Source organism: Carassius carassius, chromosome 15 (assembly GCF_963082965.1).
Source record: "Carassius carassius chromosome 15, fCarCar2.1, whole genome shotgun sequence".
In the NCBI taxonomy this organism is placed as follows: Eukaryota; Metazoa; Chordata; class Actinopteri; order Cypriniformes; family Cyprinidae; genus Carassius; species Carassius carassius.
The window spans coordinates 28,532,636-28,559,533 of record NC_081769.1 but is presented as its reverse complement, the minus strand read 5'-3'; the positions used below and the strand labels follow the sequence as shown (position 1 = coordinate 28,559,533).

General features: G+C 36.8%; 3 protein-coding genes across 8 annotated transcripts; 2 read left to right on the top strand and 1 right to left on the bottom strand.

The window, feature by feature from the left end:
- zp3d.2 (zona pellucida glycoprotein 3d tandem duplicate 2) lies at positions 1-9,433 on the top strand. The gene is made up of 8 exons (XM_059568370.1): positions 1-640; positions 5,605-5,720; positions 6,177-6,280; positions 6,357-6,531; positions 8,099-8,210; positions 8,312-8,400; positions 8,476-8,549; positions 8,780-9,433. Exons 1-8 carry the CDS (start codon positions 113-115, stop codon positions 9,019-9,021), a joined length of 1,440 nt encoding a protein of 479 aa, XP_059424353.1. The 5' UTR covers positions 1-112; the 3' UTR covers positions 9,022-9,433.
- On the bottom strand, positions 9,426-21,360 carry LOC132158791 (retroviral integration site protein Fli-1 homolog). 3 transcript variants are annotated; one of them, XM_059568367.1, is made up of 10 exons: positions 21,168-21,360; positions 14,954-15,159; positions 14,532-14,701; positions 13,066-13,269; positions 12,767-12,838; positions 11,633-11,701; positions 11,487-11,549; positions 11,327-11,374; positions 10,456-10,539; positions 9,426-10,317 (listed from the first exon to the last, which is right to left on the bottom strand). In XM_059568367.1, the coding sequence occupies exons 1-10, from the start codon at positions 21,183-21,185 to the stop codon at positions 9,794-9,796; spliced, it is 1,458 nt and encodes a 485-aa protein (XP_059424350.1). In that variant the 5' UTR covers positions 21,186-21,360; the 3' UTR covers positions 9,426-9,793. The 3 variants fall into 3 exon arrangements, with proteins under 3 accessions (XP_059424350.1, XP_059424352.1, XP_059424351.1); XM_059568369.1 differs by lacking the exon at positions 21,168-21,360 and adding an exon at positions 20,919-21,053; XM_059568368.1 differs by lacking the exon at positions 10,456-10,539 and having other exon boundaries at positions 21,168-21,358.
- A 2,090-nt stretch (positions 21,361-23,450) lies between these two features.
- LOC132158803 (protein c-ets-2-A-like) lies at positions 23,451-26,682 on the top strand. 4 transcript variants are annotated; one of them, XM_059568386.1, is made up of 8 exons: positions 23,451-23,738; positions 23,988-24,071; positions 24,735-24,812; positions 24,927-25,001; positions 25,103-25,300; positions 25,460-25,699; positions 25,809-25,927; positions 26,078-26,682. In XM_059568386.1, exons 2-8 carry the CDS (start codon positions 23,990-23,992, stop codon positions 26,351-26,353), a joined length of 1,068 nt encoding a protein of 355 aa, XP_059424369.1. In that variant the 5' UTR covers positions 23,451-23,738; positions 23,988-23,989; the 3' UTR covers positions 26,354-26,682. The 4 variants fall into 4 exon arrangements, with proteins under 4 accessions (XP_059424369.1, XP_059424368.1, XP_059424367.1 ...); XM_059568385.1 differs by having other exon boundaries at positions 23,454-23,738; positions 24,912-25,001; XM_059568384.1 differs by having other exon boundaries at positions 23,454-23,738; positions 24,702-24,812.
- The last annotated feature ends 216 nt before the right edge of the window (positions 26,683-26,898 follow it).

Sequence of the window (26,898 nt, the reverse complement as noted above, 5' to 3'; positions counted from 1 at the left end):
TAGTGAAACAGGGGAGTGAGGCGACAGGTGCATTAATTAGCCATTCAGCTCTGAAATATGTCATGGTTACCAACACTGTTTGAGTAAAATAGCGACTAATACCATTTCTTTGATGCAGTTTAAAGATATGAAGCTCTATTTCCCAGTAATATTTACTTTACTGGTCTTGTCCTCCACATATGTGTACCCCGCACGATCTGCGTCAAAGCACGCGAGCAATTCGACCTCGGCACTGGACGAAATATTTGGAGTAGATTTCGACGGATCTGCTGTCGAGAGTCTCGACTCGCCATATTTACAACTTCCCGTTTTCCAGCATTCAAGAACCCCCCTTTTGGACAAAAAGCAGTTCTCTCCGATGCATGGAACAGGTCGTGAACAACTGCCCGAGGAGACGAAACAAGTCCTCGTCCCGCGCACCGCGGTAACGTTACCGGAGGCCTCCCGCCGCCGCGGGCGAACACAAGGAGTAAACGTCGTTTGTCAAATGAAGAAAATGATCGTTAAAGTTCACAAACACATTTTAGGCATCGGCGGCCTTCATTCAGAGTTAAAACTGGGAACATGCGACATCAGCAAGACTACAAAATACTATCATGTGTTTATTTACGACATGGACAAGTGTGGAAGTAAGAAAAAGGTGTGCTTGGCTTATATATATTTTTTTCTTTAGTTGTCTTTTTCCCCCCCTTCTCCATCTTAAATAACAAAGTACAGTAAACTGTAAGTAGCATAACGCACCACGTTAAATAATAAGAACTATAATTTGGATACGTACATTCAGAATGTAGCTAATGTCTGTTATCTATTACTTTTTAATTTGTATAATTTCAAACAGTACGTTCACAATAAGTTTTTGCAAACATTTTATAATTTACAGCAAAACAATAAAAATATGCATGCTGTGTATATATATATATATGTATGTATATATATGTGTGTATATATATATATATATATATATATATATATATATGTGTGTGTGTGTGTGTATGTGTGTGTATATATATATATATATATATATGTATGTATGTGTACAGTCGTGGCCAAAAGTTTTGAGAATTACATAAATATTAGTTTTCAAAAAGTTTGCTGCTAAACTGCTTTTAGATCTTTGTTTCAGTTGTTTCTGTGATGTACTGAAATATAATTACAAGCACTTCATACGTTTCAAAGGCTTTTATAGACAATTACATGACATTTATGCAAAGAGTAAGTATTTGCAGTGTTGGCCCTTCTTTTTCAGGACCTCTGCAATTCGACTGGGCATGCAAAATTTCAACATTCTGGTCCCCGAGCCACTTAGTTATCACTTTTGCCTTATGGCACGGTGCTCCATCGTGCTGGAAAATGCATTGTTCTTCACCAAACTGTTGTTGGATTGTTGGAAGAAGTTGCTGTTGGAGGGTGTTTTGGTACCATTCTTTATTCATGGCTGTGTTTTTGGGCAGAATTGTGAGTGAGCCCACTCCCTTGGATGAGAAGCAACCCCACACATGAATGGTGTCAGGATGCTTTACTGTTGGCATGACACAGGACTGATGGTAGCGCTCACCTTTTCTTCTCCGGACAAGCCTTTTTCCAGATGCCACAAACAATCGGAAAGGGGCTTCATCGGAGAATATGACTTTGCCCCAGTCCTCAGCAGTCCATTCACTATACTTTCTGCAGAAGATCAATCTGTCCCTGATGTTTTCTTTGGAGAGAAGTGGCTTCTTTGCTGCCCTTCTTGACACCAGGCCATCTTCCAAAAGTCTTGGCCTCACTGTGCGTGCAGATGCGCTCACACCTGCCTGCTGCCATTCCTGAGCAAGCTCTGCACTGGTGGCACTCCGATCCCGCAGCTGAATCCTCTTTAGGAGACGATCCTGGCGCTTGCTGGACTTTCTTGGACGCCCTGAAGCCTTCTTTACAAGAATTGAACCTCTTTCCTTGAAGTTCTTGATGATCCTATAAATTGTTGATTTAGGTGCAATCTTAGTAGCCACTATATCCTTGCCTGTGAAGCCATTTTTATGCAACGCAATGATGGCTGCACGCGTTTCTTTGCAGGTCACCATGGTTAACAATGGAAGAACAATGATTTTAAAGCATCACCCTCCTTTTAACATGTCAAGTCTGCCATTCTAACCAAATCAGCCTGACATAATGATCTCCAGCCTTGTGCTCGTCAACATTCTCACCTGAGTTAACAAGAAGATTACTGAAATGATCTCAGCAGGTCCTTTATTGACGGCAATGAAATGCAGTGCAAAGGTTTTTTTGGGATTAAGTTAATTTTCATGGCAAAGAAGGACTATGCAATTCATCTGATCACTCTTCATAACATTCTGGAGTATATGCAAATTGCTATTATAAAAACTTAAGCAGCAACTTTTCCAATTTCCAATATTTATGTAATTCTCAAAACTTTTGGCCACGACTGTATATGTGTATATATATATATATATATATATACGTGTGTATGTATATGTGTATATATATATATGTATATGTATATGTACAGTCATGGCCAAAAGTTTTGAGAATTACATAAATATTAGTTTTCAAAAGGTTTGCTGCTAAACTGCTTTTAGATCTTTGTTTCAGTTGTTTCTGTGATGTACTAAAAAATATATTTACAAGCACTTCATACGTTTCAAAGGCTTTTATCGACAATTACATGACATTTATGCCAAGAGTCAGTATTTGCAGTGTTGGCCCTTCTTTTTCAGGACCTCTGTAGGGATGGGATGGTATGAAAATTTAATATCATGATTATAGTGACTAAAATTATCACGATTATCAATATTATCACGGTTTTGTTGAAACGAGATGAAAGTGTTCAAAAATAGTTGATGCTCACACTGAAAACATTTCAGCAAGTTTTATATTTAATAATCAACAAACAACTAATAAAACAAGCAACTCTATGCACTTAATTTAAAGAAAGATTAAATTCTGTGGCATTTCCTTCCTTACAATGAAAAGTGTAGAAGCATAGAAAAGCATAGAAAAGTCACTGACTTTCGCCATTCCTTCTCGACAAAAAAACATTGTGCGCTGCGCTTGCGTCAGACTGTTGCTGGGTGGACATGATTTAATAGCGATTTATTAAAACCGCGATAATCAAACACGGTTTTAATGATAATTCATTTTTAAACGATATCACTAACCTTCAGCACATTTTATCACGGTTATCAATAAAACCGGTTATCGTCCCATTCCTAGACCTCTGCAATTCGACTGGGCATGCTCTCAATCAACTTCTGGGCCCAATCCTGACTGATAGCAACCCATTCTTTCATAATCACTTCTTGGAGTTTGTCAGAATTAGTGGGTTTTTGTTTGTCCACCCGCCTCTTGAGGATTGACCACAAGTTCTCAATGGGATTAAGATCTGGGGAGTTTCCAGGCCATGGACCCAAAATTTCAACATTCTGGTCCCCGAACCACTTAGTTATCACTTTTGCCTTATGGCACGGTGCTCCATCGTGCTGAAAAATGCATTGTTCTTCACCAAACTGTTGTTGGATTGTTGGAAGAAGTTGCTGTTGGAGGGTGTTTTGGTACCATTCTTTATTCATGGCTGTGTTTTTGGGCAGAATTGTGAGTGAGCCCACTCCCTTGGATGAGAAGCAACCCCACACATGAATGGTGTCAGGATGCTTTACTGTTGGCATGACACAGGACTGATGGTAGCGCTAACCTTTTCTTCTCCGGACAAGCCTTTTTCCAGATGCCCCAAACAATCATAAAGGGGCTTCATCGGAGAATATGACTTTGCCCCAGTCCTCAGCAGTCCATTCACTATACTTTCTGCAGAAGATCAATCTGTCCCTGATGTTTTTTTTGGAGAGAAGTGGCTTCTTTGCTGCCCTTCTTGACACCAGGCCATCTTCCAAAAGTCTTGGCCTCACTGTGTGTACAGATGCGCTCACACCTGCCTGCTGCCATTCCTGAGCAAGCTCTGCACTGGTGGCACTCCGATCCCGCAGCTGAATCCTCTTTAGGAGACGATCCTGGCGCTTGCTGGACTTTCTTGGACGCCCTGAAGCCTTCTTTACAAGAATTGAACCTCTTTCCTTGAAGTTCTTGATGATCCTATAAATTGTTGATTTAGGTGCAATCTTAGTAGCCACTATATCCTTGCCTGTGAAGCCATTTTTATGCAACGCAATGATGGCTGCACGCGTTTCTTTGCAGGTCACCATGGTTAACAATGGAAGAACAATGATTTCAAGCATCACCCTCCTTTTAACATGTCAAGTCTGCCATTCTAACCCAATCAGCCTGACATAATGATCTCCAGCCTTGTGCTCGCCAACATTCTCACCTGAGTTAACAAGAAGATTACTGAAATGATCTCAGCAGGTCCTTTATTGACGGCAATGAAATGCAGTGCAAAGGTTTTTTTGGGATTAAGTTCATTTTCATGGCAAAGAAGGACTATGCAATTCATCTGATCACTCTTCATAACATTCTGGAGTATATGCAAATTGCTATTATAAAAACTTAAGCAGCAACTTTTCCAATTTCCAATATTTATGTAATTCTCAAAAATTTTGGCCACGACTGTATATATGTATGTATGTATGTATGTGTATATATATGTATGTATATATATGTTTTTTATGTGTATGTATGTGTATATGTATGTATATATGTGTATATATATATGTATAAATGTGTATATATATGTATGTATATATATGTTTTTTATGTGTATGTATGTGTATATGTATGTATGTATATATATATGTATAAATGTGTATATATATGTATATGTATATGTATGTATATGTATATGTATGTATATGTATATGTATATATATGTATATGTATGTATATGTGTATATGTATGTATATGTGTATATGTATGTGTATGTATATGTGTATATGTATGTATATGTGTATATGTATGTATATGTGTATATGTATGTATATGTGTATATATATGTGTATATATATGTGTATATATATGTGTATATATATATATATATGTGTGTGTGTATATATGTATATGTGTATATATATGTGTGTATGTATATATATATATATGTATATGTATGTGTGTGTGTGTATATGAAGACTTCAGATGCAAAAGTGCCATCTGAAATTTTCATCTAAAATTAGGATTTTTATCAAGCTCTTATGCTTAGGTTGAGTCATTTTACTTTAATGGCAATGTGCAGGTCCTTTTCCAGGCTATTAAAGTGAAATAACTGAACTTAAATATAGGAGCCTGATAAAAATCCTAATTTTAGATGAAGATTTCAGATGGCACTTAGAGGCTTTTGCATCTGAACTCTTCATATATATATATATATATATATGTATATGTGTGTGTGTGTATGTATGTGTGTGTGTGCATGTGTGTGTATATATATCAAAGGTGTCCTAAAACTGGAACAATACCAGTTCTCGTCTTAGGACAACTTTAATTAACTTTTTTGATCCACTTTCATTGTTGACTAGTATAGATGGAATGTTATGATAAAAATGTAAAAGGAAGGAGACTCATGATAGCGCCAAGGCGCAGAAAATCATTTTGCTCCATTCAACTCAGGGCTTCACTTTATAAACTTTGCTGTGAAATTATCTTTTGTCTTTTTTTGAATGCAGTTAATAAACAATAGAGTAACATATTCCAACATACTGCGCTACTCTCCAGTGACGGACCTGGGGCCAATCCGCCGTGCCATGCCTTTCTCACTACCTGTTGAGTGTCACTTTAACAGGTAAATCTGTGTCTTTCGATGTGTATATCCATATGTGGTGATTGTACTGCAAAAAAGGGCTTATCTTACTTAGTGTTTTTGTTTCTAGTCAAAATGTCAAAAAATTCTTAAATTAATATGCGTTTACTAGCTTTTCGGAAAATTGTAAAAGTGCATTTTGCTTAAAACTATCTGCCAGTGGGGTAAGTAAAATATTCTAAAAACCCCACTGGCAGACTGGACTTAATTTAGTTTATTTCCCCCTGGAAACGACTAAATATATGCCATTTTGCTTATTTAGTAAATGCATCTTGATTTAAGAATTTATATTTTGACTAGAAACAAGACAAAAATACTAAGATAAACTCTGTATGTGAATGTGTTCCACTTGCGGGACCTTTCGGTTTCAACTTTGTGTGCCTGTTAATCGCTGATTTACTTTTTTTAACCATCTAACCCGTTTTTTTTTTTCTCCAGATATCATTACTCGTACAAAATTGGCTACATACCACAAATCAGATATCAGAACTACTTCAAACCCCTGAGAACTGTGGACAGTGTTGTACTCACACCCCGTGATGGTAAACAAGGTTTGACTAATAAGATGAGTACTCTTTGCCATATCAGTCAATGAATCATCATCATCTGGTCTTTTAGAGCTGTGGAGACGGTTATCGCCCACCGAAGAGTATACCATTGGTCACCCCATGTACTTCCAGGCAGACGGACCCCCTCTTGCAGAGGACGAGAGGCTGTTTGTGGATTCCTGTTATGTGACTATCAGCAGTTCTCATTTGTCCATGCCAAGATTTACAGTCATTGAAAACTACGGGTAACACTTTGTATATTAAGCCCTTATTGTGCCTACTTGTGTAAATGATAGTTTATAAATTTTTAGCAAGTAAAATGCCTTATGGTATAATTGTGAATGTTTAGTTTTAATTAATAATCATTTAATTTAATAATAATAATAATAATAATAAGTTTTACACCACTTAATCGCTATTGTATTGTATTGTATTGTGTGTTACTCCCACAATATAAGCTCCAAAGATTAATTATATGCCAAAGCATTGAAATATCATCTTAAGACCTGTTATTGGAGAGATGATCTCACATAGCCAGACCTTCAGAACCACCTCTGTGTGCGGGACGTCTGAGACTATTGGAGATATATAGCTTTTATGTTTTTTAGGGGGGCTGATTTTAATGTTGTTAATATTTTTCAAGTGAACGCTCAATACATTCTTTAGGTAGTATTTACAATAATAATAGACTGTAATACATTAACATTAACTAATCGAACCTTATTGTAAAGTGTTACAATTACTTGTTAATAAAATGTGTGTGTATATATATATTTGTATGTTCACAGAAACACAGAAAAGCGAGTAAGTGTGCATGATTTGGCGTGGCAGCCAATACAAATAATAACCGTTTCCTTACCTAAATCCTGTGTTTGGACCAGATCAGTTGCAGAGTCACATGCTTCTGAAATTATCTTTTTCTATATAGTATAGTAGTTGGCTTTCTCTGTGTCATACATGGCTGTCAAGCATGAAGTTTTATTTAAATTCTGAATATAACATTGTAGGCTATACAGCATGCAAAGACTGCTCCCTTTAAATTAATTAAAAACTCACTCATTCATCACGATCTAACAAAGTAAAAAAAAAAAAAAAATTATAAATAAAAATACAATGAACATGACTACATGATGAAACTTTTAAATGATTTTTAGAGCCCAGCACTGGACAAAAAATGGTGACTGGAGCAGTGATTGCGTGGATTCCAAAAGAAGAAGATACACTGGATTGTTTGCCAAATCTATTTCGTTACGCTATTATTAAGAAGAAAACCGAGGTTGTGAGCTGCTTTTCCATCTAAATGAAAGCAGATTCAACAGCAGGCAGTTGTATGAGTAAGACCCCTGAGTAAAAACGCAGGGCAGAACAATAAGATATAATATATGCTAAACTCAAGTCCGACCATTCACCTCGGTCTGAAGGGGCATGTCCGAGGGGGGGGCCAAGCCCCCCTGGAGCCGGGCCTGTATTTATTTGTATTATGTAGGTAGTCTGCTATACTGTTACAAAGATTTTTTTGACTTACATTACAAGCTATCAAAATGTTATTTTACTCTTTGGCCATATAAATAACAGCAGCTGCACTTACACTTTTTTTTCCTTCAAGTATGTGCTGTATATTTTCCTATATTGTACTATATGAGCCATATAAACCTAATTTAACATACAATGTTCATGCAAACTTTTTTGTATTTGGTTTTTATATTTTGTCTAAATATAAAATAAACTGTTACATTGTGGGGGTGGGGTACTTTTCTAATTATCATTTATTATTTCATGCCAGGCTTTACATGTGTGCTATTTTTATTTCAGGTGCATGACTGATAGCAAGAGCAGTAGGTGGTCCAAATTCATCCAAAGTGGACTAAGAAATGTTTTGCGGTTCTCCTTGGATGCTTTTCTGTTTCATGGGATGCTGGGAGAGGTGAAATAATGAGCTATAATGGCATGCTGATGATTTTTGATGAAAGATTGACTTATCAGTTGAGTCAATTTATTGGGGTTGCCTGTTCATTTTATTCTCAGCATCTTTACATGCATTGTGAAATATCCGTCGGAAGTTTCAAAACAACATCAAGTGCAAAGTCCTGCACTTACAACCAGTCAACAGAACGGTATATTGAATCTTGTGTGTGCTGTGAGTGCAATTTTCAGAACTGAACTAGTACTAATTTGGATCATTTCCTCAGATGGGAAGAGTTATACGGTTCAAATGATGCATGCTTCTGCTGTGACTCCACATGTCTGTCTTCTGACCTGTCTGGTAAGAAATGTCAAGTGATTTTAGGACAATTTAAGGCAGGGTATGTTGTTGTTGGAATATACTGTATATCTTTTCATAGCACTGCATTGAGAGTAAATGCAATATTGCTTGTTTAGCTGTCAGGAAAGTCTTGCCACATCATGGAGGTTTTATTAGATGTAAGTGAACCTGTTCTCTGACTTCTGAATCTCAGATTTACGTCAAGCCATATTTTATGAATTCATTTACAGTGTCCAGTAAGGTCATCACCAGTGAGCCCTGGATCATGGAGTCTGATTTGGAGATGGTCGAGAAAGAGCAAACATCTCCATTCATGACAGAAGAGGTGGGAACAGGCTTTGTTGATGTAATAACCACACAGACAGCTGAGATTGGACCTCGTCATTTTGTGCCGGACCCGGCTGTGGTGGAGGAAGTCGACAAATTTGTGGAGCCACGCAGAATATTTGAGGAGGTATTTGGATTGGACTAAACAAAAAGGATTTAAAAAAAGACATTTTATGATTTAGTGTTTTCAGTTAAATTGCAATTGATCTGTTAATAAATACATGATGCACACTTTTGAAGTTAGCTTTTTTCCCTTTACCTCTAGCTTTTTGCAGTGTCATTGTTTTGATAATGTATCACTAATATGATGTGAGACCATTGTCCATTGGGAATTGCTACTGTAAATAGATAAATAAATAACAAAGCATCCCAAAACTACACTACACTGCAAAACACAATGGTTTTTAGTAGTGAAAAGAGGTTATTTTATGTTCTCCAAACTAAAGAAAGAAAATGGTTGAGCACAAACATTTTGAAAAGGATATTCTTTGTAGTGAATGGATGGTTGGTATTGTCAATTCAAAGACAATAATAAAATTCACAGGTGCATTAAGTGAGCTACGTGTTTTATTGGTTTGAAATATAATGTTACATTTAGGGGAGTGAAGTTATTTGATAAAAAAAAGACTGTACAAAGCACATGCTTATAAAGGAATATTACATTTTAAAACAGAGATACGTATGCATGCTTTTGGGGAATGTCAGACCAGTCTTTTCAATACCTTGTATGAAACATGCAAGGCCTATTTACAATTTAGCCCAGAAGTCGTACAGCTTTGTTTTGATGTGCATGCATTGAGATAGAGAACTGTTTGGAATTGCTACAAATGATTTACATTGGATGAGGATTCCTGAAAAGTTGATGTTTTGTTATACTCTGTCTCATATGAAATCCAGGGCTTTATAATTAGACAGTTTTAGTAATAAGAGTTCAAATGCGAGTGAGTGCTGGGATGTCGTGGCATGGGTGAGCTGGGATACACCACTCCTGTTGCAGAGTTCCAGTAGGTGGTTGGAGGCCCAAAGAAATTCCCTGTTGAAACGGGCATAGGGGTTGAATGAGTGCCCATGAAGTTCATTTTTGGCTGGTGGCTGTGGTAGCTTTGCACATATGGCCCTTCAGGCTGGAATTTGAGCACGCCCCCTTCAGGAGGATGGTTTTGGTGAGCTTGGGAGATGCCCTGGAAATCGAATTTGTATGCATAGCGTTTTCCATGCACCTTGGTCATGATGTTCTTGTCATAGTAGTAGCGGAGGGCCCGGCTGAGCTTGTCATAGTTCATGTTAGGCTTGCTCTTTCGCTCGCCCCAGCGCTTGGCCACCTCGTCAGGGTCGGTCATCTTGAATTCTCCGTTAGTGCCCTCCCAGGTGATGATGGCGGCATTGTTGCTGTCAGACAGCAGCTCTAACAAGAACTGCCACAGCTGGATCTGACCAGAGCCTGTGTGAAAATAAAAAGTGTTAAGAGATTTTCAGCAGCGCCCGGAAGGGCTTTTTAGGGCATGTTGTTTTTTCCAAATGTGACCTTTTTAATGTATGTTGTACACAGAAACAGAATGTGGGTCGGTCAGACACCTACCCACAGTCCTGTCAGTGCTGGTGACGGGCAGGTTGTTAGAATTGTGTTTGGTCGGTCGGATCTTGGTGTGGATTGGTTTCGTTTCTGTGTAAAGAAGGTCGGGCAAACGTCATGCTAATGGTCATACTAATCATGTGTTTTTTTTCACAGGCCTTTAAATCTTAATATTAAAAAAAGTAAACTAAAGTTTGGGGTCAGTAAGATTTTCTTTATTTTTTTATGTTTTTAAAGTTTCTTATGCACACCAAGGCTGTATTTGTTTGTTTCAAAAATACAATAAAAACCGTAACATTTTTAAATATTACAACTTATAATATTGGTTTTCTACTGAAATGCATCTTACAGTGTAATTTTAGTTCTGTGACGGCAAAGCTGTATTTTCAGCAGCCATTACTCCAGATTTCAGTTACATGATCCTTCAGAAATTGATGATTTGGTGCATATTATTATTTGGTGCATATTATTTTACAGTATATATTGTGGAAACTGTAAAGCAATAGATTTCTTATTTTCCCAAATGTTAGTTTTACCGTCACGTTTGGTCTTTTAATGTCTTTGTTTAACTGACCCCAAACTTTTTAAAGATAAATGTATGCATGTTATTAAAAAAATTAATTGTAATAAAAATATAATTTTGTTCAGTTTTATGCACGTTTAATTTGTCCATATTATATTAACAACAGTTATTCAGTTATCATACAACTGATATAACTGAACACGTGTATATGGTCTATTCTCATTTATTAATCGGGTATAAAAGGGCAAAACTTTGTGCCCTGTCTGTGCATCCAAAGATTACATACCCTAAAAAGGCCACATTTGTTGTTAATTTGACAGTGATGCTTATACAGTTTTCTATTTAATCACTTACCTGGATTTGCAAGACGGCTGCTGATGGGACCTAATGCTTGGTAGGGGTCTGCAAAGATGGAAATTTAAAATACTGATTAGATATTTTGAGGTGTAGTTTAACAAAAAGATAACTAAAATCAGTTTCATAGAGTATTCAATTTAAAGGTGCACTTGTCGACCTTGTGGAAGTCTTGGTGGAGGCTCTGTAATTCTGGTGTTGTGCTGATGTTCGATTGGAGAACCTGTGATATTAAAAAAAAAAAATTTTTTTCATATTTATGCAATATAATTATGTAACATGATGTTTTTGTGAATGTAGAGCAACCTTTTGGGACAGCTGGTAAGGCGCTTGACGACCAACTGTTCCTTCTGCCGATCTCCTCAAAGCTGTTTTCTGTGCCGAGGCAAAGTCAGATAGGAGCAGTTTACAAAAGGGAGATTTTACAGGAAAGGATGGCTTTATAGAGTAAGGAGAAGTGCAGCCGCAGAAGGAAGGAAGCCCTGCATTAAAGATCCCTTAGGAGAAACGCAGGGCAGAACAAAGCCAGCAGCAAAATTGTAAGAAGGCCTGAAGATGGCACACAATTCCTCAGGGTGATTGTCCTTTTGTTCTAACTGATTCTCTTTACCACAGAATAGTCAATTGTATCCTAACCTGAGCTCTACACCCCTTACTTCCTGTCCTGATGCAGCTGTTTCCTGTCTGAAAGTGCAACGATTCAAAAACCTTGCAACACTTGGGGCAAAATTCATTGAAGAAACAAACTATATATATAATATTTTTTTTCAATGGCTATTTAATGGGAGATTTAAAAGGATAGTTTACCTAAAAAAAAATATATTCTGTCATTTACTCACCCTCAAGTTGTTTCAAACCTGTATGAGTTTCTTTTTCTGTTGAATACAAAATATATTTTTAAGAATGTTGGTTACCAAACAGTTGCCGGTATCCATTGACTTCCTTTGTATTTTTCCATGCTACAGAAGTTAAGGGCTTCTGGCAACTGTTTGGTTACCAGCATTCTTCCAAATATCTTTTGTATTTAACAGAAGAAAGAAACTCATACAGTTTTGAAACAACTTGAGGGTGAGTAAATGACAGAATAATTTTTTTTGTAAATTTTTTTTATTTTAATGACTTGAATATCATCTTTTAGGTTGAACTACCCCTTTAAGAAAATTTTAGTATAGCTAAAAATAACCTTATGACTTATCATAGGGCTGTAACCACATTATGATACAATAAGTGTTTAGTACATGTCATTTGCATTGGATAAAATAAGAAGATGATTGGGCACAAAATTGCTTTTAGTTCACTGGAATAACTTTAGGATCATTAGTTAGAAGAAACATCTCATTTTGGGGCACTAATATAAAATGTGGTGTACATTCGGACAGAGGTTTCAAATTCAGCTCATCCAATTTTTTTTTAAAAATAGAAGTAAAATGTTTGACTTACCAGCTTTAACCTGTAGTCTAGGCTGTGGTTGTGTATTGGTAGGGGTTGCAGGGTAGGAAAAAGTGGGGCTACCTGAGAAAACAATAGTAAAGAAAATAAGCCCTCTTAATTTACTGTATTTATATTTACTGTATACTTAATTTACATTTAAATATGCACAAACTTTTCCACAATGTACAAGCAATGCATTTAGAAGTTTAAATGATTGAAGTCGTTTTATAGATTTTCTTATGTTTTCTTGACCAAATTAACAATTATTAATGGATTATTTATATGGAATTATGGGCAAAGTTCCTTACTCTCCCGGAGGTAGTTTAGATGAGAGAGCAGGATGTCTGTGTTGTATGCGGTAGTGAGACGCATCATGTCCTCTTTGGTCATTTTGCAGAGTGCTTTTCCATCCAGAGTATGGAAGAGGGACACGTCCACATCGGAAAGGCCATATTCCTTTATTGCCCACTCTACCCACTGCCGCACATGATCTTGTGTCCATACTTCTGGGTCTAAAACAGGACAGAAGTAAGGATAAAATGAGGAACAAGTGCTTCAGCTGTGACAGTACTTATCAGAGTTCAAACATGAGGTAAAAAAGTCAGTGCACTCTCTGTTACTGCTCTTAATCTCTGTAAGTTAGGGCTGATACATCTTTTTGTTCTTCAGTAAGGGTTTTAGGCCAAGGGGTCATGGTTTGGCTGATGTGGATGCATGTTATTGTTTCTTCATTCATTGATATTTGAATAGATATGTAAGTGTGTGATATATCATATTCTTGAGCATTGCCTGGTTTATTTTGAGAGGATTTTTATCTGCCTTTTTGACGTCACAGTTCAGCTGCCTTTGAGATTAATCGGAATGCTATCGGAAATGCTTCTCTACATATTACAGTTCTCCTCCTATAAGCCATCATACTCTCGTATTTGTCCTTGAAATATGACGCCATATCCGAGAATTATGAGCATTATAATTGTTTGGGCCGGGTGACTCATGAGGAGGTATCCCATACACTCACTGTCGCACAATGCATGGTGCAACTCCACCGCTCTGCTCTTTTAATAATGTTATGACGACCTTCAAAACACCTCACTGAAGATAACTCAACTTCCTAATTGGTTTGGGAGAAAAAGTGATTATCTCTGTTGGAATCTGTGCAATCATCTGTAGTTTACTTGGGTTACTGGGATCTACCAGAAGGAATCACATTAGTGCTTTAGTTCTTTAACACTACTTGTATTTCAAACTAGCCTTTTTTTTTACCACAAAGCACAAGTTCCTAAATGATGCAAGAGCCTGTGGCCACTGCATAATTACCACATATCTTTGTTTAGACATCGATACATCCTCTAGTTTTAGAAATTGGTCAACTGCAGACTAAATCTGTCAGGTACTTAAATGCTTCCCTTTTTATGAATATATTACAGTCAACAGGTGTTAAGTATCATCTGTATACTGTTGTTTATTTATTCATATTTTGAATTGGCTTTTAATTTTATATTTTTAGTTTAGTACTTGTATTGCAAAGGCAACATTTTTAGTTGCAAAGGCAACATTTTTAGTTGCAAAGACTAATGGTTTTAATTTTAATCATTTTAATGTTTTAGGCTTAACAAAAACAGTCAACATGAAATCAAAATTCATGTATTTACTCTCAATTTAGATTTAATGCCTCTGTGCTGAATAAACTGAGTAATTATACAACTAGTAGACCAAGTAGTAATACAACTTCTCTGTATAAATGACAGTAAAACACTTTCACAATAGATCTCACCCGCTGGTACAATGACCCTCTTCTCCTCTGTGGTGCTGCTGGGTGGGCTGGCATTCTGCGGGCTGCTCCGTGGCTCTGGGTAAGAGGCCTGGTAGGCCAATGGTCCCCCATCACTGTTACTCATGTGTCGGGTCCTTTTAGTCACACTGCAGTCCACTGGGGACTCACGGCTGTAGCATTCATGAGAGAAAATAAGAAACGGAGAGCTAAAATGTTTTGGTTCTAAATGCTCACCGTTATGATATTGAAATAGTATAACTCAAAATTCAGATTCCTCCTGGAAGTGCATATGGATGGATTTGATCAGTGATTGATCATTGAAACGTTTCCTCATGGGACCATTAATACCAATAAAGAACCTTTACTTTAAGGGTTTATAAATGGAGACTTGGATCTTCTGACATCAAAGTTTGTTGGCCCACCTGTTTCCGTTGATGTGTTCTGCTCTCTTCGCGGGGTTCTGTGTGGCCGATCCGGTCCAGTCTGGCTCAGTGGGTTCTACGCTCTCTTCAGAACCCTGTCTGAACACTGCAGGTGATGTGATCTCTCCCTTCATGTGCATGGCCTGGTGACCACTGAAGGGCGACTCGAATATGGACTGGTTTTCACTCACCACCGATAGAGCTTCCTGTGAAGTATAGAACACACACTGGTTATGTAAACAAAACACTTAAAGTCCTTGATTTAGCTGAACAACAAGCCATAGCGTAAGAATAGAAATAACACTTGAGCATTTTGTCAGTAATTCCAGAACAGGGATGTTACGGGTTTCAGCTACTATCGCAATACCATGACTTTCTAATCAGCAACTGATGTCAAAAGAATTGATTTGGGGTACAAACTTAAGGTTTATCTGGACAATAAAAAAAAACTCTAGGGAGGAACTACGATCTACAAAATAAAGGTTCTTTATTGGTGTCTGTTGTTCCATAAAGAAACTTTAACACCATGGAACCTCTGCATTTTACAAAAGTTATTGATGGTGTAAAGAGGTTTTTTAGGTTTTTAGAATTTTCTTTTTATTATGAAAATATGGTTCTTTTAAGAAGATTCTGTGTAGAACCAAAAATGTTTCTTCTATGGCATCACTGCAAAAACCCCATTTTGGAACCTTTATTTTTAAGAGAGTTGACAGAAATTACCATTAATTCAGTCTTTTGACTCAAAAGCTATGTTGGCTAGAGTCCAAAACCTTATAAAATTAGTACTAAAATTACTTATATGCTCTCTTACTGTTCAGCTACAGGGGGTATTAATTTTGAAACTGAAAAATACGTTTATCGGAATAGTTTAGGTCGTTTAACTCCCAGGTAGATATGACTTGGCACAAGAGTCAAATTAGAAATTGAGACATCTGTGCATATTCTTCCTGTGTTTAGTGTTGGTAGTCTGCTCTTGAGCACTCTGCTCTTTATGTGTCCATTTGAAACTTCAAAAAGACGCTTTAAACATTCAAATGTATGTAAGTGTTTGTGCATGAATAAATGTTTGTGTTATAGCTGAATTCAGGGAGCTTGTTTAGAGGGTTTTAGTATTGTCTTTAGAGCTGAAATACGTCAGCACTGAGCTTTTTCGGTGGCTCACAGGAAATCTGGCCCCCATGTGCAGTGAAACCTTTTGGCATGGGGCATGAGATAGGAAACAGAGGAGTGGTAGAAATGTGGGTTTAAGCATTTAAAGCTGAAAAACAAATTTGTTCTGAATGATGTTGAGGGTCACCAAACAGGGAGGAGGCAGCATTGTAGGGTGCATTCACCTGATCTGAAGTCTTGCGCATTTGTAACAAGAATCTGTTTCGGTGTTTCATTTAAGTGACTGGCATTTACTGATAAAATTGCTTTTTGGCGATGAAGGTTTAAAGGATTTTATATCATGCATATTTCAGATCAAGACTACCAGGAAAGAATGTTCTCTTATGGCTCAAACAAACACCAGCTACTTTGGGTTTTGTTGTCCATTCAGAATTAAGAAACCCTGAATTTTAATTGAACTAGCAGAATAAAAATTTAAATTGTAAGGAAGTAGAATTACAGTGACGTCAAATTCAAAGAAATTCATATGACCAATTTTTAACCAGAAAAGCTAAGCTAAGATGAATGTTGGCATCTTTGTTTGAAAGTTTATAAAGCTTTGCAGTTATATAGGGCTTGCAAATGGATGAATTTGTTGTTGCAGTGTGAATTGCCAAACCCGAGTGACAAGTCAATATTACTGGTTTCTCTTAAAATATCTAATAATTCACTGCTGTGATTCCTATTGAACTAGCTGTGAATAGCACTAGCTATCTCTCACACACCATTAAAAAGGCCATGAAAACTTTTAGCTCTCGTAGAGAAGTGAAAGCAAGCAAAGCTAGGCCAAGCTGACAACGCAAACAGTTTTCACCGCCTAGTTTATGTGCATTTGAAAGCCCTAACTTGTGGCACAGATGAGGCTGAACTTGATGCTGCTCTGTGTAGGAGAGATGACATGCACTAAGATTGCATTGCATTGTCCAACACCATTTGAACACTCACTTACTTAAAACCATTCATTTTGATCAGTATACAAAAAGCAAATGTGTTAGTTGGATAAATGATGTATTCTGCATCTTCTCTTTTACAGCAAGCTAAACTGCAGCCAGTGAAACAGTTGGTATTTCATTCTGCAGTTAAAATTATTTTGCACCTATGCACCTTTTAAACCACAACCCAACACACATAGTACTGCTCTCTCTCCTCCAAAGTGATGAACATAAACATACTCTACCCTGGCCACAACTGACTTCCTGTTCGATGAGTTTCATATCGGTCTTTGTTGCTTGAGAAACCAAATGCAATATTTTAGCAAACATAAACTGCACGCTGTGTGCAAAATGTCGACTCGAGGTCAGTAAGATTAATGTGCATCTCACATCAAAAACAACACGCAGAGATGCACATAAACACAGTCATGCTATTGTTGTGCCGTCCTTGGCGCCGCTGGGTGCCTGTGACATGCGTGCAGTGTTTTCAAGTCAATTGCAACAGACCTCCATTTGGTCTTGTGAAAGAAATTCTCAGAACTTGTGGTAGAGCAACGCTGCACAGGAAAAAAACCTAGGTGCTTTTAGGTTTCAGAGGTTTTGCACAAAAACTAATCACACAGTTTATCACCCTCAAAAGGCGGAGTTCACTGCAAATTTATTCTGTGATAATCCAACAGATTTACTAGATTACCACTAGTAAATCTAGAAATAAGACTTTTTTTTTTTTTTAAAGGTGTACAGGTTTGAATCTGATGCATGCTAGTACAGGAAGCACTGAAAAGCAATGTGGTCAATCTTTGTTAATGAAATCAGGTTATGAAATGTCCCTTTGCGTATTATCATAATGGGACACTGGGTAATATGGGAGACACGGACTGATCTGTTTATTTCTTTCTCAGTCACAATTGGCTTTATCATATTCTAGTTGGTTTGCTGCTGTGAAGTCTAATTTGTTGGTCTGAAGTACTAGAGTGAAAATCACAGTAAAATGCGGAATTCAGACATGCAAAAAAATACTGTTACTGCATAAATACTATGCACACCATGTAGCCATGATTGACAATGATTTAATTTATTTTTCATCATTTTAAATATAACGAATAGGACCTAATTGTGCAATTCCTTAGCTACATTAACTTAGTATTATTATCCATAAATTATTTATAAAATGTTTGCTATTTGCCATATAAACCCATTAAATAACTATATAAAAATATCATCATTAAGGCACATTATTAGGGAAGACGGGGTTATTATAATTGTACATTTAGCACTAAATTATTATAAAATAACTTGCATAAATGTAAAATATCAGTTAATAGATATGGAAACTTCATATTTGTATTATTTTAAAGACTGATAAATGATGGCAATTTATGAAGAGTTTAAATGTAAAATAAGAAAATAATTCGTAAAGGTGGACAAATATATAGTACTCCTATTACATGATCGAAATGACTACTAAAAAATTGTACAAAAAAATTCCTTTTTAGTTTGGTTTTAAAACCACCATTTTTATATTTTCTGTTTTTTCCTCTAATGTTCTTTTTCTCATTTACCAGGATGCAAACCAACCCCTCAACCTGGGGATGGTGAACACAACTTCAGTTATGAACGAAAGTTAGAAAATATTTTTACGTTTATGTTTTGTAATGTCTGTTTTTAACCCAAGAGTTTTCCCTCTCTCTCCACACGGTTGAGTGATTCCGCTGCTTGTTTCGATAATCAAGAAAGAATTATAAATGTGCCAACCAGATAATGTGCAATTTTTCGTTTTGTTTTTTAGCTCATGGAGTCTGATAAAACTGCAGTCACTGCATTCTAAGAAACAAAAATAGGCCTACAGCTTTGATACTTAACCGCAGGAACCGTCACGACTGAGGAAATAAAGGTATATTTTTCGTTTGTTCGTTTAACTACTCATAGTCTATATTGCTAAATTATTCGTTAATACCCAATTTTACCAATATAATAAAAATAAATTAGAAATAATAGTGATTTACCACATTTTTATATTAATAAGCAGGCTATTTCTAATTTCATTTAATCATGTTGATTTTTAAAGAGAGCCTATATTAAAAGCTTTAACGCAGGAGAATTTGCTTAATGAATCATATTCGAGCTAGAATTTTCACAGTTATGATGTTAGTCATGTTCAGTTTGCGAGAGTGAAGGAAAGCAGAAGTTGACGTTAAGGCATGCTGATTTTGCAAAGAGACACGCAGCTGCGCTCTGAGCTGCAACAACACTTTGTGGTTTTCACAAGTTTTAATCAGCAACATCTTGCAAGTGTAGATGGGTGCTTCAGTGAGGAGAACCTGCATTAACAAGACGCCGCAGTGCGTTCCAATTCGCTTTAGTTTACTGTCCGGCTAATTTAATTGAAATGTAGAACAATGGATTGGCATCGCACATCTATCGAATCAATTTTGTTTTGTCAGTCTTTGTTGCCTTTTTTTCGAGGAGGGACTGCGGAAGTGTGTGCGGAAAGTCTGAGGTTTGAGACAGGAAGCCTGCTCAGCTCTGATAACGACACCTGACAAGCGCCCAGCACTTTGCTATAAATTATTCCTTAAAGAACTAAATCAGGCATGGAATAATTACAGACACGAAACACAGGAATGCAACAGGCTACCCGTCTGCTCTAGTTTACGGGGGGGGGGGGGGGGGGTGTATAGGGATCAGTGCGTGAAAGGACAAGATGAACCAACACAGTTTCTGCAGAATGAACAATAAGAAACAACACCAATGCGTCACCTTCAAAGCTCTTCACCAAATATAGTGAGCAATTAGAATAGGCCTATAGCCTATTTGATAAATATTATTTTTACATGTTTAAGACCATGTCTATTTAAAAAATATATAGTTATTTCAAAATATGGATACTTTATTTTAAGGTGTCCTTGTTACAGTGTAATTACTCATTTGGACAATACTAGCCTATTTTGTCCCTTTCTATATGGTTAGGATTAGGGTTTGGCTTAGAGTTACTTGCATGTAATTATACATAATTTATTGTTGTTGTTGTTGTTGTTGTTGTTATAGCTAATAGTGAGTAGCCTACATGTGCAACAAGGACACCTTAAAATAAAGTGTCAGCTCAAATATTTATGTAAATGATACAAACATAAAACAGCAACTAGCAAACAGTAAGCAGTTGACGAAAGTAGCCTATTTAATTATAATCGAAATTAATTTCAGCAGGCAGATAATGACTGGGATTTCAAAATCATTTTATGATTAGCCCCTGTGTTGGTTTGTTTGTTCGGTTTGTTTTGTTTTGAATTAATGTAGCTACAGTTTTAGCTCCCTAAATTAAACGAGGTTCTAGAATAATTAACTTAGCTAATCTTCATAATAATAATCAACATTATGTAGCTTTACTGGAAATTTTTCAGCACGAACAAAACACTTAGCCACAATCTATTAATAAATATATTAACTGTTGCTTGCCATGACGTTACCATCCAAATAAAACAAAAAAATTAGCATATGCTTTTTATCACAGTTGATATGCATTAATATAGCCTGTTAGTTCTTGCAAAGTGCCATGTCAGATTTAACCAATCGAAAGAATGCAAGAACAAAAAATACTAGACGTTTTCGTTTTGGGATTTTTAAAGTCTCCACAGTCTACCTTGTTGTTGGCGCCATAAAGCCACCTGCCTCGAGAGCGCCCCGCCATAATTGTGCCATATGTGAAATTCGGTACATTGTTTTCCAGTTTGCATTTGCGTGAGTTTTCCTCGTTCTTAAGATGGTAAGTAGAAAGTACGTTAGTTACATGTACTTGGCTTACGTGACTTGGATGATATGCCATTTTGCGTCCTAGAACTGTTAAAAAAAATTTAAAACAAAAGTAAAGACAAATTTGTGCATACCCTTTCTCGCGCGTTGTGGACACCATTTCGTTTTTATCTCAGTCTAAATGTTGTAGTGGTTTCTTGTTATTAAAGAGCCGACATTCAACCACGAACGGGAAGGAAGAGGAAATTTTGTACAAGAAGGAAAGAGTGGGGACCTGCATCACCGCCTTGCCTCTCTCACCAGTAGTCGCACTAACCGTGTGGGTGTTTGCGCACTCGCTACTCATTTTCAGAACAAGACAATAAACCAGATCAAACGCCTACCTTAATAGTACAGTCCATTGCAGATTTCTGTGGAGTTCATGAAGAAAATACTTTGGTAAACTTAAGCTATGTAAACCCAGGTGCTTTGATAACCCAGCTGAAACTCATCGACTTGTGCACAGGCGCATTCAGTCATCGGCGTAAACCATACTATTTTCGCTTAGACCATAACCGGATGGCAACGGTTTTTTTTCTTTTGAGCTCTCCTTTCTAAAATTGGGAAGTGAAGTCACACAAAATCATCTAGCTCTGTTCCTTATTGGTGAACTCTTATTGCACTAACTCCTCGGAATATTTGTGAAACCAAAACCTCCTGTTTAAAATTATCTGATTATAATGAGATTCTGCAGTCAGTTACAAAGTAATGTAATGAATCTATTCACATCTTACCTCTTTCCATTTAAGAACAATATAGAACGGTTTTATTTTTTGTCTTTATTAGCCGTGACAGTCTATCTGCAACCTTAATTTGTAATCTACGTGTGATCATTTTAACCTAAATCTTTGTTTTTAATCCCTTAGGTTATTGCACCTATGTTTTTTTATTTTTTTTTACCTTTTTCATTTCTTTTTGATAAGCATAAGAACATAACAGGCATTAATACATATTTGTTATTTACCTTGATTATAGATAGACATTTTACCTTATCTTCAAACATAAAAAAACATGCAGGAAATGGCGCCTTAAGTTAGATTTCTCCAACCACAAGCTAACACTGTATCAGCATCCTACATCATCAGCTGCATAAAAGCTCTTCAAAACTCTCGGAACTGAAGAGAATCCGTTGCGTTATGCACATAGCCTATAGTTTTGTGCTTCTTTAATTAAGAATAAAAGCAAATGATTCATATTTGTCCAGTCAGTAAACATTACTTAATAGTTTAATCGTTTAATTAATTATTCTGAAACCGTATTTTTGTAATACGAAGAGATGTTAGTGTTTAAATATTTTTATACTACAAAAAGTATTTTTAACATTTCTTTTGGAGACGGGGCGTGCGTCTGTAGAGGTGCCATGGGAATTTGACACTGATTGTATCCTCTTCATCAATCACGACTCAAGCCTTGCACGATTTGGCAACTTTTCCAGATGTATTTTTTCTGCGCGCCGGAGGAAAATGGCCTGAGGTGTTTGTTTATACAAGACTCTTGGGTTGGTCTTATCTATCCAAAGCACTCACGCCGTGATTTCAGGCCTCCTCGACTCGGAATTTAACAGGCCATTGTTCTCTTGAATGGCTTTTAAAGATACGAACTCCTCAATAAAGTCAAAGTTGCTGGTACAAATTGATCTCATTTCTAAATTCCAGTTAGAACATTTCTCCTCTCGTCACTTTTGTAGGCATGTTTAGATCGGTAAGTGATATATAGACCCCAACAAATTAGCATCAACTGTTTTACAGTCATTTATTAATGTAACATCAGATATGGACTTAATGCAGATGTAGCTTGTAATTTATATTCTTACGTAGCCAATTTCATTTCGTTCTATAAAAAATAAAATAAAAATAATAATAATAAAAAGTTAGGCTACACGCAAGCCAAAATGAAAATATTGTTGTAGGCTAGTCTACATTCCTATTTTATAAGCTTACAAAATATGTCCGGTAACATCATCATTATTATAATGTTAGTAATTGTTTTATTAGCCTTATTAGGACTAGCCAATTGGTTTGCTTTTAAAAGTTATTAAGAGATTGGAACACTTTAGAATTTTTTTAGTTATAGACCTCATTCAGGGTAGATTTTTAATTTATGAATCAAATTGTAATTTTTTTTTACTGATTGTCAAATGTCACATTTTGATCACGTTTCAAAGAGTTGCTTGTCTCTAAATGTTGTTTTGGATATGTTTCAATGTTATTTCCAGAGTTTCTTGTCACCAAGAAGCTAAATTATCGACACATTCAGAGCGCTAAAAGTAAAGGTTCCAAATAAGAATTTTCACATTGATGCCATAGAAGAGCCGCTTGGGTCAACCAAAAAATCGTTTAGTCAACCGTTATTAAAGAAAAAAATTTTTTTAGTGTGAAGATCATTTAAATTAGGCTATCTAAAGAACCGATTTTCAAATATGCTTTCGCGCATTAGAAACGTTCCATTGATATTAAAGGTTCCTAATTGAACATAGATTCGAATAACATTTATTTTTGAAAGTAACCAGTAGGCCCAATTGAACGGACTGAACGGAATTGAACATAGACCTATCGTTATGTTTAAGCCTTTTTAATCTTATATCTAATCAAAACATTTAGGTCAAACGCTCTCGTGCTCGAGAAAAAAAAAATCTGAAGGGACGTCTGTCAAACCTGTCTAGTGATGTTTTTCTACTCCCCATCGACACCTTTTCTATGAATGGAAGGGTAACAAATCTGTGGTCGTGACTCCTGTCTGACGTCACGAGGAGTTAAAGGAGGGAACCGCAGTCACGACGCATTCCTTCACGAGACGCGCGGACACACCCCATCGCGCACGGCCTCTTTATAACGGTCCTGAGTCCAGCAGAAACAGTCAACAGAGCTGGAAGGCAGAGATTGAAGCTGTAGCAAAAGGACTTTGAGAACTTTAAGGTAAGGTTTTCTATTCAATAAGATTTTAATCTGTCATTTTCGAGCTAAGATTTATAATCAGTGTTTGAATCACTGGCTGCCATTGAAAATAATAGACTGTTTACACACATGGAAATGTTTAATAAATTATACTACAAGGTGTGAGAATTAGTTTTTAATGGAATAATTAGGCCAATGCACAAAAACTAACTCAGTGAAATAATATTTTGTATTAGGGTAATTATCTAAATTATGCTGTTTTTCCTTCAGATATGGAAATGTATCAAGCTGGATTTTACACAGAAGACTTCAGAACTCAGGAGGTTCCTGGTGGATTTGACTTCAGCTCATATGGTAAAATCTTATTTCAGCATGTTTTTCTCCAAACAGAAATCTTCAGTTGTCTCTCACTCTCAGTATGTAAATGATAACATCAAAGTCCACATTTGCAATGATCACATTTAGTTTGCCCTCAAGGGTAAAACCTGTCAGATTTTGTGGGATTTAGTATTTCTCCGGCTTTGTTTCCTGAATGTCCGTGCAAAACATTTCCGTTGTCCTTGAGCTGCAAAGCCAGCATTGCAACACCCCTGTCAAAACCATAAAAATCAGACCTTGACATCTTGTTTGTGTGCACTAATTCAAAGCTCATCAGGAAAAGGGGATGTCAGGATATGCTTGCTCTGAGATTTAGGAATGTCCCAACCAGGGATGTTGAAAAAAAGGGGTGGTCTGGCTAAAGACTTGGTTTTTTTTATTCTGCTCCCTCCCTCTCTTCCTAATCCTTTCCTCCAGACTTCCTCCTCAAACAGATTTAGCACTCCCTCTCCTACCCACTTCTTCACCACTCTGTCACAGCCCCTTTTCCAGCACAGTTCAGACTAGGTGTAGAAAACTTTATGGCAGGTCCCATCCATTGTTCATTCTAGAATACAGTTTCTCTTGGCTCTCTTTCATTTGACATCTTTGATAATGTACCTTCAGACTGCAGTGGTGAAGACCTGTCCTTTTTATTAGACAGCAAAGGACCTGGCCAACAGCAGTATCCAGAAACATTTTCAGAGTCCCAGAAGGAGCATTTGCACAGTTCTAAAGGTAACCATCTCATGATGTACATATTCCTATTTATTATATTAAATCACAATGCAGACAAGTACTTTTAATGATTACAAAAAAATGGTGTGTTTTTAATAGATCATACTCTTGCAGTCAACTCCACTGACTCTGGACTCTTTAATCTGGATTCCTTTCCTGAGTTTAGCTGTTGGGCATCCTATACTAACAGTAAGTGTCAATAACAACACTCAATTTTTTTCCTTTCTTCTTAAAATGTTAGAAATCCTGTTTTATTTGACATTTCCTCATGCGATGCAATTTCTCCAAAGTTCCAGAAGGAATGGTAGCAGACAGGCAGCAGGTTGCCTTTCAGGAGACAAATCAAACCTACCAGAACCTTGTTCCTCTATGCACTCCAGCACAAAGCAGTCCATTCAGCCCAGGGATGGACACCAGCAGCCATTACCAACCTGGGAAAGGTCCAAATCACAGAGGAGCATCCGGTACCGTCAGTCTGGACCATCTGGGTAGGCATTTTAATAGAGACACATAGGCTTGTGAAAAATATGCATGCATGTAGTTTTTTTATTATTATTTGATTTATTCTTCTTAAATTGTAGCATATGTAATTTTTTAATTCTTTAATATTTTTAATATTGTCAATATTAACTCGTGTCTTTGTGTAGGTGATACTGAGAGAACATATGTCTTGTATGAGGCAGAGCAGCAGAACAGACCTTCATATTGGTCTGATTATCCCTCACCCAGTTACTGCACTTCCATGCTTGGACAGCCAGCATCATCTTCATCACCTCCACTTACGAAATCCTCTGAGCAGTTCTGTCCCCGTGTGGCCAAAAGGCGTAATGCACCATCTCAAAGATCAGACAGAGAGGGGGAAATGACACCCATGTCTGCCTATCCAGGTGAGGCATTGTTATAGGGGCTATTAAAGTATAATTACTTATCAGAACAGAGAGTGAGAATAATTTGTTCTTTTCGAGATGTATAATTTAAAATTGTTTTTGCATATAGGATCCGGACCCATCCAGCTTTGGCAGTTTCTTCTAGAACTTCTGCTAGATTCTGCTTGCCACACGTTTATTAGCTGGACTGGAGATGGCTGGGAGTTTAAAATGTCAGATCCTGCAGAGGTAAGATTCATAGTTCAACTAAAACCCAAAAAAACATTGTATGCAAAAGGCCATTTGTTATCTTCACATCTGGCATTTTCACATTTTCTCTGTTGTTCTGAGAATGTCTTGTTGGTTGAAGTTACTTACCGTTTCCCTTGTATCCTCCAGGTGGCAAAGCGGTGGGGCCAGTGTAAGAACAAGCCAAAGATGAACTATGAGAAGTTGAGTCGTGGCCTGCGCTACTACTACCACAAAAACATAATTCACAAAACGGCGGGAAAGCGTTACGTCTACCGCTTTGTTTGTGACGTCCAAGGAATGCTTGGAAAAACAGCACACGAGGTTTTTACAAGTCTAAACATCTCACCATCAAATGGCGCATCTCCACAATCTGTAGTAAACACAGCCAGATCAGAGGAAACCACAGACTCCTGGGCAAATTAGAGAAGAATGTTTTCAAATGCCCCTAATTATCTGAATGAACTGTAAAACATCAGAAGTCATTCCCTGGAAATATTAAGGACAGAGAAAAGACTGAAGTTCTATTCAAATATATGTACTTTAAACTGATTTTGACTTCTGAATAAGTTGAATTTCAACAATGGAGCTGAAATCGGCCATCAAATGCAGTTAAGGTGCCTTTAGAAAACATTGTTAGCTACCTCTTTTGATACTGATACTTTTTTTTAAATGTAAACTTATGTTTTGACATGTTTTGTGTATATGTTTTGTGCATTCTTGTAAATAAATTATGGATACACCTTTTTACAAAATTTTGTCAAATTTATTTATACAGTTATTTCAGATGGGTTAAATGTTTAAGCGTTTGCTACCCTGAGATCCACTGTTGGGCAGTAAAATTACTTAGTAACACGTTAGAGTAATATTATAACTTTTTTTTTAGTAACGGAATAATTTTTTTTTTTAATTACAAGCCGAGGCCTGTACGTTACTGCTGCGTTACATTGCTGACAGAATGCAGTGTTTTA

Coding starts and splice junctions, on each gene's coding strand:
- zp3d.2 (XM_059568370.1), top strand. CDS start 113: ATGCAGTTTAAAGATATGAAGCTCTATTTCCCAGTAATATTTACTTTA. Junction 6,532..8,098: donor ACAGTCATTGAAAACTACGG/GTAACACTTTGT, acceptor TTTTTATTTCAG/GTGCATGACTGATAGCAAGA. Junction 8,401..8,475: donor TACAACCAGTCAACAGAACG/GTATATTGAATC, acceptor TCATTTCCTCAG/ATGGGAAGAGTTATACGGTT.
- LOC132158791 (XM_059568367.1), bottom strand. Junction 13,270..14,531: donor GAGGGTCATTGTACCAGCGG/GTGAGATCTATT, acceptor GTCCTGTTTTAG/ACCCAGAAGTATGGACACAA. Junction 11,550..11,632: donor CTTACCAGCTGTCCCAAAAG/GTTGCTCTACAT, acceptor TTAATATCACAG/GTTCTCCAATCGAACATCAG.
- LOC132158803 (XM_059568383.1), top strand. CDS start 23,990: ATGGAAATGTATCAAGCTGGATTTTACACAGAAGACTTCAGAACTCAG. Junction 25,301..25,459: donor CGTCAGTCTGGACCATCTGG/GTAGGCATTTTA, acceptor GTCTTTGTGTAG/GTGATACTGAGAGAACATAT. Junction 25,928..26,077: donor AAATGTCAGATCCTGCAGAG/GTAAGATTCATA, acceptor TGTATCCTCCAG/GTGGCAAAGCGGTGGGGCCA.